The 11,684-nt window shown below is 36.0% G+C and overlaps 1 protein-coding gene across 1 annotated transcript in view; it reads right to left on the reverse strand.

Annotated features, from left to right (window-relative positions):
• Nucleotides 1-4,525, reverse strand: part of LOC110458802 (long-chain-fatty-acid--CoA ligase FadD15-like) — a 24,652-nt gene extending 20,127 nt beyond the window's left edge. The window contains exon 1 of the mRNA XM_021510713.1: nucleotides 3,424-4,525. Within this exon, the coding sequence (XP_021366388.1) occupies nucleotides 3,424-3,964 (541 nt within the window). The 5' untranslated portion in view covers nucleotides 3,965-4,525. The remainder of the gene's footprint in view (nucleotides 1-3,423) is intronic.
• Between the last annotated feature and the right edge of the window lie 7,159 nt (nucleotides 4,526-11,684).

Raw genomic sequence — 11,684 nt, forward strand, 5'->3', positions numbered from 1 at the left:
TAGCCCTGAAACAGAGTATAGTGACACTTACCTTATATCACCTGTTTTCTTGTCCTTTTTCGTAATATGTGCAATTTTGAAGGACACAACAAAAGAATCACTTGTATATCGCGATATGTATCTCGTAAAAAATCGCAAGGAACGTTTATTGCAATATATTTATGTTTTTATTAGCAATAATCTAGACGTGAATCATATGTTTGTCCTTTTATTTTTTTACAAATTCAAATCCTTGCGATAAACTCGCTCGAGGCAAATGGCGTGAAATTCAAGATTTGAAACTCCTATTGGAAATATATTTTTGCATTACGTTCACAAACACGTACCTTCACAATCGTTTATTTCTTTGATACACCCACATAGGCATACATTTCACATTTTAATGTTTGGTTGTGATATGTCTCGAATACTGAATTATTAAACTCATTCTCCTTGTAACCCTCACATCTTGGGCGGTTACACGTTTAACATCTTTGTGTGCTTACACATTGTCTATCTAAACGTTATTTCCGAAATACATTCATAAACACAACTTTCTAAAGAATGAATGTTAATGTGTGTAATCTTCTCATAATGTTTATTGTATAATACATGTTGTAGATAGAGCAAATGCTTTGGTGTAAGTGTGGATTTACTTTGTAAAACGTCCTACAATAGTTACCGTCATTTAAGGACGTGCCTCCATATGTGTAATGCGAGCGTGCTTGTGTGTAATGTGTGCTGGAGACAGGATATGTTAGTGTAGTTACCACCTTATGATAGCGCGGATCTGATGGCGACTTTATAGTGCTACTCCGTTGGAATGAGGCCTAACTAAATATCCAACACCAAATGTGCTATGATCGGCAGATTATCTGACGCCAGTTACATATATTATTACAAACAACGTTTAAAGAACAACAAATATATTGTCTTCCATCGATAATCTTTATTCTTGTAAACAAAATCAATATAATGAAATCTATATAATTAATCGATTTCGATAAAATTGATTAAAAAAATGAAGCATTCGTGTGCAACCTTGCCGTTGAAATGTATTTTGGCATTTTGATCATACACATAAATACGATATTAATAAAGATGTACGAATGGATGTTACATTTCTCCAGTCGAGGTACCTAAACAGGGATATTTATTGGCATGATACCTTTTCCGGTAGACTTGACAGAATTTGACAGAAGTCCTCCGAACTGTCCCTGTAGTTGCATTTGGAAGAATTTACATTGCCATAATACACTAACATACAAAGCTGAAGCAAAATCACAAAAAAGAGAGGGGCGTTTGGCATCACCTTGGCGCACACATATATTTGTATCAATAAAGTATAGGCTACGGCAACCGTGTTTGATGACCGATCAGAAAAAGAAACGCATTCTGCACACCTACACATGCCCGTCAATGTTCGTATGAAATTGCTATAGTATCAAACCAGTAGTTTGTGGGGAAAAAACTCAGGATACCCTTAAAAGGAAGAAAATGATAATAAAAAAGAAAACAGAAAGAATAAAATAATATAAAGAAACAGCAAAAACAGACTGTCAGTCCCCCGCTTCGTTTTGGGGGACTTAAATATTGTTATTTCTTTTAACATCGTTCTTATTTTAACGCGTTTTTTTTCTTTATAATGTTATATATTATTAACTTGGGAAGTCAATATTTCTATTTTATCTTTTCCATGGTAGAGTTGGCTCGTTTATGACTGTGCTTAATATATCGGATATGCTCTCGGGCTCTCAAGTATGAGCGCACGTTATCAGGAGTTCGTTAACAGTACACAACCTCTTAGTCGCTGAAGAATCGACATCCGGGGATTAAAAATAATACGACATGTACTTACATCAGACTACAGATACCGTTATAAACAATAGGCAACAAAATCTTTTAAACTTGAATACTTTACAACCAAATTCTGTTCGGGTCTTTTCGTTTCACCGAGAATCAATTATGGTGCACCGTCTAATTCAAATTATGACGGAAATTCCCGAATGGTAACATTCGCGTATCACGGTTTAAACGGTTCAGGTGGCGCATAATTAATCCACGATAAACGAACGCACTTGGACCGAACTATAGGCAGAGCTGAATAATTCAGTTTCGGAAAAATATATCAAGAATATTTTGTCCTTCTTTCGCAAAGGAATAATCAATAACCGGATAATCAAACGAGGCCTAACACACCGCCTTGAGCACACATACACGCATAAACGAATACATAGTGACACGTCCTTAAATGACCATAGCTGTTAATAGGACTTTAAACAAACATAAACCAAATCCCAGCAAACGGAAACCGGATTTGTGCCAAAGTTTGAAAATATTTTATCTGGCGGCCGCCAGTTCATTGGGGCTTTCGTAGGGTTTACAACAATCTCCGTTCCAGCTCTTTTGATAAACATCAAAATATGTAAGCACAGTATAACCAGCTTATAAAGGCATTAACAGTTTTAAATACATCAACACGATTATAAAGAGTTACAAAGACATGCATTTGTTTCAAGTTCCTCTACAGTGTATACCAATCTGGAAAATGCATAAAATCGTTTCAAATTAAGCTATACGTTTGAAATAGTCCATCGATTCCACATTGTATACTTTTTGCGATTCTATATAAAGAGTCCCTACACATCATCATGCTGTTCAAATTCTGAAAACTGTAACATGGTCATATTCCGTGAATACCGAATCATTGTTAATGCCAGCTTGACCGTTTTGGCATTTGGTCGTAATCCGGGTTTTGCACATGATCATAAACAGTTGTTATTCCAACATCATCGTTATTGGACGTGTCATGCAATCGGTTATATATTCCGTTTGAACCATCGTCGACCGTGTTTAATTCGATATCGTGGTATTCATGGTTAACTTCGTGCGCGCTCACATCTGCTGAATGTGAGACTAACTGTTGTCGTCTATATTTTTTATGCCATAGAACACCGATCACCATAGAAAAGATACACACTACAACACACATACTTGCTACAATGCTTATCAATATAATCTGTGTAAAATCGTCCTCACTGTCGCTAATCTTAATCTGTTGATTGGCACACACAACCGGAAGTTTGTCAGAACAGTTACGTATTTCCGTTCCTATCCCTCTATTCCCGGAGATGCGCAAAGCTAGACAAAGTTTCGGGGTATTCGCTGTTAGTTGTTTTTGATCTTCGTAAATTTGTACCCGAAAGACATTCAACCAGTATGTTATATTCTTAAGGGGGTGTATCGTGTTAAACTCAATTCGTTTTGGCAAAATACATTGATTTGATTGACAATGTTTAACGTTGTTAATCCAGGATCCATTTCCGGGCAATAGTTTAAACGAACCGGTTCCATTACCGGTTATTCCTAACATTTTATTCAATGAATTGCATCGTATGTTTGCAGATGTTGACCCAGAGAAATATAGTATAGATAAGCAATTACCTTCGTTCGATTCCGCAAACATAGCTTCACTTTTTGTGTATTTACAAATACAGCCACTCGTTCCGTATAATCCTCCATTTCGTTCTTTTCGAAAGTTTTTTTTACAAAGCGAGGATATGTCCTTATATCTCGTTGACTTCGTGAAACATTTACATACACTTTCTGTTAATCCAAAGTTATTTCCTGAACACAGACTGTGGCACCTCCATACGCGATTATCATTATATTCGGATATTTCAAACTCCTGTACATCAAAATCATCAATTGTATTAAAACATCCTTCAAATTCAATCCACTTCGAATAAGAAATATATCTACCGATCCAAGCAAGAGTTGTATTAACTGTTCCATTTATGATAGGAATGTCAAAATTTAGATCTCCAGGTTTCATCAATTCTGGCACGACCAAGGTGCATTCATTTTTTGCACTCGTCCATGGCACAGCACGCGATGATATAACGTTAGTAAAATGTGCCACCTTGAGGCATGCCACCAAAAGTATTAAAATATACATTGTAATCCTGTAAAATGTATAATTCATTTCAAATTATTTCCGCTACGGGTTTAAGTGTTTAGGACATCTGCAACCACTCATAATACACGAAACTCGACCCTTCAATACGGGTTGATCCTCTTTACCTAAATGCTCAACTCTTTTGTGGGTTTTTTGTTCTGTTTTGTTTGAATATTTCTAGTAGAATTGCCGGTCGACTTATTGTTAGGATAACTGATGTCCTCGAAAATCCATTTAAAAGCACATCGAGAGTTTTATTTCCCTTTGGCCGTAGCTTGTATGTTTTGCAAAATCGACGGAAAATAAATATTCTTGTAGCATAACAGTTCAGGTGTAATGCAACTACAATTAACTATGTATTAATCCAATAACAACAGCTGCTGTGATTTACGCAAATACGTAATTCACGTGTGCACTATACGATCATTTATAGATGTGACTCATTAAATATCCTGGTAGGTCACAAGTGTTAGTAAAATATCTCACACAAACACTTTGAAGGAAGTGACATCATTTTCATCATGCTAATACCGACCTTTAAGCGGTTATTCATTGTCGCTACCAGGAAAGGAAAGGACCTATGTACATCCGTTATATCATATTCCGGTCTCCGCCAAGCGTCGATACACGCAACGAATATCAACAATGACCCGTCACAAAATGGTCATGCTATAATTTATTAGAAAACTAAATCTGAGCTGATGAAATTGATTGTCTGAAATATAATTCCATATACTCGATTTGTTTTTAAAATTAGTATTGTTTAATTTCAGTTATGGTGTATGTATTTTATTCATTTTCCACGAAATTTTCAGTCTTTTTAATTTCATGTAATTTACTAAAATTAGTGTAATTTAAACTTTTTCGTCATTGTAATTTTATGCGAATTATTTTTATTGTATTTTCAAGCGAATTATTTTGTTATTATAATTTCAAGCGAAATAATTTGTCAATGCAACTTTATGCCAGTTAATTTCATTGTAATTTAAAAGAATGCTTAATGGTTAAAATAGTTAGACGATAATTATTTATCACAACAAAGTATCACTCGAGGGGGAGAAAACATCCACTAAGAAAAGAGCATTCGGTATATGACATATTTATACATTGTATCTGTGCGATGGGACACCTTGACATACAAGCACCGGCTGTGTAAACACGTTTTAAATCCTGTCATTATTGTATTTGAAAATAATATCGACCAAATGCGATTTTTTTTGGTGCTTTCCAATTTATTGACTAGTATTTTTTGCGCTCTGCCAATTTATTGACTAGTATTTTTTGCACTGTGTGAGTTAAGTGACATATGTTTTGTGCTCCGAAAATTCATTGACCTTAATATGTTTCGCCTTGTTTTGGCCTCGATGGCAATATCGCAATAAATATTTTTGCATCGTACTTCTATTTATTAACCGCTAATTTTAAAAAGTCTATTAAATTGATACTCAAAGATATTTTCAAGCAGTCATAATGGATGTTGCCTTCACGAAATCTATAAAATACATTTTCATCACAGTAAGTAAATATGTGTAAGAATTAAACAGCAAGTTATTTGCAATTCAGCCTAATGTGGGTTTATGTGCAACAAGTAGAGCAGACCGCAGAGAGGAAATTGTCCTCGCGACTGCGCACAGGCCATACCCACATCACACATGGTTACACTTTGCGTAAGAAAAACCAACCTTATTGTCATGCGATCAACCATTTACAGTCAAACACTTTATGATTGAATGCGCTGATTTCAAACAAATACGTGACCGATTTTATGATGTACCGTCTATGAACTGATTATTCGATACAGTTTCTGTGCAATTAATATTTGACTTTTTACACGCTGTTGTTCTTTACAATAAAATATGATATATTGTTTAGCCAATTTCTTCAATATTGATGTATTTCTTTAATCCTTTACATATTTTAAGCTATTGGTTTCGGTTTGATGTGTTTATTTTTGTAAATGATTCTTTTTACAGTATTGTTGGCCCTACATTGCCGATGGGCCGTTTAACAATACAAAAAATACTTTAAACAAATGTGTAAGAAAGTTACAAACGTTCACAATAATCTTTAAAACGACAGAATATATACCAATTTTGGGTACTAGCTCCGTTTGATTTATTTTCAAACCCTAACTGGTTTGATAAAAGGAAATTTATAATGTTGGCATTGCTGTCTAATGTCGAATATAAATTAAAACACTACCATGATCAAGTCTCCATTTTCATAACCCCAAGTAACGTATTTCGGGTCGTACCATTAAGCTTGTCACCAGGATCCTTGTGCTATAGTCTGATCGCTAACTAAGATTACGAATACAATGTATATACAAATGTATTTTACTATGTATTTCAATTCAGGGTTTGTCTGGGATATCTCTATACCAGGATAAAGCCCGGTCGAGTGTCATGATGCATTGTTCGGGTTATAAAGACTCAGTTTGTTTTGAACACACACAGGAATTGAAAACTTATTTTTGTAATTTTCGAAAATTTCTGTTTCCATTGCCAGGTTAAGTGTGTAAATGTCCGGTGTCTTTCGACTTTAAAAAACAACTCACCGAGCAACAGTGTGCCGAATAAGTAAACACAGCTATCAAAAACCATAGAGACATTTCGCCCCATCGCACTCTAGTCCAATAAGGGGTAAACATGTTACCCGTCCCCCTGACTGCCTGCAGTAATAGAGTGCAGTCAGTCCTGTTTGTGTGTAAACAATCTTAGCCTTTATTATTTATAACTAACTAACGAATCTTCTTCCGAATTGTCCAGGTTGTGACAAGTCAGTGATATGACACTTGTACGTGTCCATTAAATGACCCGATCATCTGTGAGAAACGATATTATGTAGGTGACACGGATAGTTAGGCTGACTAGTACTATGAATATATGATGAAAAATACATTCATCCATTTTTTTTAATTCAAAACCATGAACATTAAACAAAATATGCATCCATTTATTGGTTTTAATGGAATACATTTTAAACTATATATAACGCATGTACTCAATGACATCAGTGTAGGGAAAAGTGTCTGGAATTGATTATAATGCTTACAAGAGTAAATAAAAAGTTAAAAAGAAAATATCATGTAAATGAATCTAATTGCACACTTGCATTGTGCATATGAAGATTAAACATACCTAGTTTTCTTTGTGGTGTGCCGGAGACAGCGATAGCAACAATGCAGCGTACTACTAGATAAGATTATTATTACAAACGTGATTTGCTTAATCGGCAATGTGATGTAATAAAGTAATGATGTTCATTTCTCTGTTAATATATGATCCACGTGATCATATTCAGAAAACATCTGAGTTTTCTGTTTGTCATTTTGTAACTCAAAATTGTCATAATGTCTTTTTAAATGAGCGTTGTCCATTTCTGGTCTATATTTGACACTATCGTAGTCTGTCGATTCAACCGATCGTTCAATCGATTTACCCTGACCACATATCAAGTCGTAGTTGTCATCCGATCTACCATTGGCAGCCCCTCCTGGTATGTGGTCATATAGTTCTGGTCTCGATTTGGTATCCGACGTGTTTCTCTGGTGTAAAACGTTGTAGACACCTGACGACTCAACTTGTGGTGTGTCACACACTTCGTTAAATACATAAAGTTCTATTTCTGGTCTATTCTTGGTCATTATCGTTTTGGGATGTACGTCTTCAGCTTTCGTTTCAAAAATATTTAATGTATATCTCTTAAAAAATCTAAAAAACAGAATCGTGAAACATGAACATGTTGCAATAGCAACACACAGGCTTATGAAAACAACGACCACAGTACTCAAGTTGGCATCATTGCTACAAAATCCAGGAAGTCTGTCGGTACATGGCCTTGGCACAATTTCAAATGATCCATCTGCTTCTGGTGCTACTGCTGCACAATACACGCTGCTGACGTTATCAGAAATATTCAAATGGAGTGTGTATCTCCTGAATGATGACCCCCAAAGCACTACCGAAGATAATGTTACTGCGAGGTTATCACTATAATTTAAGGCAAAATACGTACTTAGGTTTTGACAATGCATGGCAGATTCCCAAAACGTTTTCTTTTGTTCCATGTTACTATTGAAGGTATAACTTGAAGTTTGATTTATATAACAGAAGTAGTACCTCTTGGCGTTACAATTTGAAGATTGGATTGATGGGTGATTGGAATAATTGTGCTGCAGGTTTAAACATTGTCCATATCCTATGTTTTCCGTTAATGTTGAAGCATTTTCGTGTCTTGGAGAGTATGTGCAAATACATGCATTGACGTTATGTCGTTTGACACCAATTATTCCTATTCCGTCCATTAGCATGACATCCTGGCAGAATGTTCGGTTGCCTCGTCTGAAATTGGGATCAATACACACACAGTTATCATCGTACAGCGCAAATGTGGACGGATAACATCTTCGATAACAGAACAATATAACATCATTCGACCCGTTAGGGATACGCTGAAGGTTTGATTGTATGGTTGATAAGTCAACTGGTATACACCCTTTGAACTCAATCCAGTTAGTGAAAGCAACATAACCGTTTACCCAGGCTAGCTTTGGCACTGGCGCCAACGAGTTGGATATTTCTAGTAGGATATTTCTTGAATTTTGATCCAATGGTCTCACTAGCTCGCACGTTCTCCTAGCTTCTCTGTTCGTCGTTGGGTCAGACACATGGTTCACATACAATCCACTACATTCCATACTCATATGGAATAGTATACACATGTACATTGTTAAGTAACTCATTTTGTTAACTAGTACGCTTGTGTACGTCACGGTCTACGTATTAAATTCACAATGTATAACGATATTCAGACCAATCTAGAAATGGATGATGAGTATAATTCATTCAGCAGGAAAATGGAATTGTTCAGTTTTAAAATGAAATTCACTTTTCAGATATCTAAATATTGAACAAATCCTTGAAGAGTTTCACACGGAACATATAGAATTTTGTAATGTTTTACAAAATGAGATCAGATCGTCACCCCGTATATAAGAGAACTGAAAGTACTTAATTCCTCAAATGAAAAGAAACATCACGAATTCAGAACGCACGTTTCCCGTTTGTTTAAGGAGGAAAACCCCGTGTGTTATGAGTTTTAAAATGGTCAAATTGAGGTGAACTGAAACTAAGGGGAAATAATATGCATGCTGTGTACCACTGCATGTTATCTAAAGAATCGACATTTGTGCATCCACCGGCTCGGCGGTGGGGGGTATTCCGCGTGTTCTGCTTAGAGGATACTGCAACAATAGCTACCATTACAACACTTGTGACCTTTGTTAATTTGTTTCTGGCTTTACTGCATTCGATCCGGCAATGCCTCCCCAGGCACACGTGTCCTGCGAACTTTACCCTTTGCGAGGATACTAAACCACAAACAAAGAAACAACAAAACGATGTTGACACGAAAGCATGATACCATTTCAGTTTGGTTTTAGTTAAGTTTTACTTTGTTTAACGTCCTTTTAACATCTGAAGTCATTCGAGGCGTCTCTCTGCAGAATTGAGGATTCGCGTTTGTGCTCTCTTCTGGTGGACACAAAATCGACCAACATAAATCAGCTGCACCCGTTGCAATGTTTTCAACTACTTCTATTTGCTAGTGCCTTGCCATGCAATATCTTACGTTTGACCTTAATGTTGAGCGTTCGCCAATTGTAACATCACACATGATAAAAATAGGCTTAAGTTATTTTACATTTATATCTTTGTATATTGTTTTGTTTCAATGTAAAGAATATCTCAATATGGATGTGAATTTTGTATACAAAATAAATAGAAAAACTGTTGACTGGCGTTTAATTATATATTTTCCCCTTAGTGATATATTGCTAAGATCTATAAATTGGTAATGTCAATTTCCTTGGAAACTCGATGTATCGATGCGCCGTAAGCAAACACCACGTAGAAAAGTTATAATTTGACATATAAAGACAGGAATGTTTTCCATGCGTTCAACATGATATCAACAACGACAACAATTTTGAATATCATGACAGTGTACATGGAATACTAAAAAAATTGGCAATAAATGCAATTTTCTTAATATGTTTGGCTTGGTTTTATTGGTTTGGCGTTTTTTCAACTGTTAAACCCATTAAATGACATACCTCAATTTGTGCAATGAAGAGTGTGTAACGTGTAATGGAGGCAGTGGGGCAGTGTGTTCCCCCTTGAGATAGGGCGGGTAGTAAAGAGTGTATCTAATGGTTAATGTAGACAGACATACCGGGTTTACACATTTCTTTTCCACCTGAGACTTGAAACAAAATTTATCTTACCCTTTTATTTTTAAAGTGTAGTTTTTAATGTTTCAATAAAGGATTAGTTTTTTCTGCATAAATATTAAAACAGTTTCTTTCAGTTATTGTTAATCTATATTGCACTTTTCTTTTCAATTTGTTAAGTTTCCTTAAATGTCGGTTATGTATCTTTAATAAGCATGATACTCTAACATTAACGGGAAATATCTATTAACACTAAAGTACTGTCATCCTATTCAGGATAAAAGTCAGAGGTTTTCCTGAACAGTCTCTCTGTTCTAAAACGGCATACACCAGGACGGATGTGTGCTTCCTGATAGATTTCCTTCCCTATCATCGGTACTTGCGTTTCGTTGTCTATGCACACAGTCTGTACGATTCGTTTTGTTGGAGGATATTATATTTATCGAAACTAAACATATGTAAAAACGTAATGCACTGTTTAATCAATATTCTGTTTCGATGCGATTCACCTTGATGTTCAACTGTCATATGTGTCAAACCTGAATAAAGTACGATGAAACAAAATGTTATCAAAGTTTAAACACAGCATACCTTTGTTAAAACGTCCTTGCAACAGTCAAGGTTAGTACTGGCAACAGTCAATGGTTAGCACTAGCAACAGTCAATGGTAAGAACTGGCAACAGTCAAGGGTTAGTTCTGGTAACAGTCAAGTATAAGTACTGGCAACAATCAAGGGTTAGTTCTGGTAACAGTCAAGGGTTGGTTCTGGCAACAGTCAATGGTTAGCACTGGCAACAGTCAAGGATAAGTTCTGGTAACAGTCAAGTATAGGTACTGGCAACAGTCAAGTAGAAGTACTGGTAACAGCCAAGGGTTGGTTCTGGCAACAGTCAATGGTTAGCACTGGCTACAGTCAAGGTGAAGTTCTGGTAACAGTCAAGTATAAGTACTGGCAACAGTCAATGGTTAGTTCTGGTAACAGCCAAGGGTTGGTTCTGGCAACAGTCAAAGGTTAGTATGGCAACAGTCAAAGGTTAGTATGGCAACAGTCAAAGGTAAGTTCTGGTAACAGTCAAGTATAAGTTCTGGTAACAGTCAAGTATAAGTACTGGTAACAGTCAAGTAGAAGTACTGGCAACAGTCAAGTGTAAGTACTGGTAACAGTCAAGTATAAGTACTGGTAACAGTCAAGTATAAGTACTGGCAACAGTCGAGTATAAGTACTGGTAACAGTCAAGTATAAGTACTGGCAACAGTCAAGTGTAAGTACTGGTAACAGTCAAGTATAAGTTCTGGTAACAGTCAAGTATAAGTACTGGCAACAGTCAAGTGTAAGTTCTGGCAACAGTCAAGGGTTAGTTCTGGTAACAGTCAAGTGTAAGTACTGGTATCAGTCAAGTATAAGTACTGGTAACAGTCAAGGGTTATTTATGGCAACAGTCAAAGGTAAGTACTGGCAACAGTCAAGTGTAAGTACTGGCAACAGTCAATGGTTAGTTCTGGTAACAGTCAAG

Source organism: Mizuhopecten yessoensis, unplaced genomic scaffold (genome assembly GCF_002113885.1).
Source record: "Mizuhopecten yessoensis strain PY_sf001 unplaced genomic scaffold, ASM211388v2 scaffold9801, whole genome shotgun sequence".
NCBI classification, from domain to species: Eukaryota; Metazoa; Mollusca; class Bivalvia; order Pectinida; family Pectinidae; genus Mizuhopecten; species Mizuhopecten yessoensis.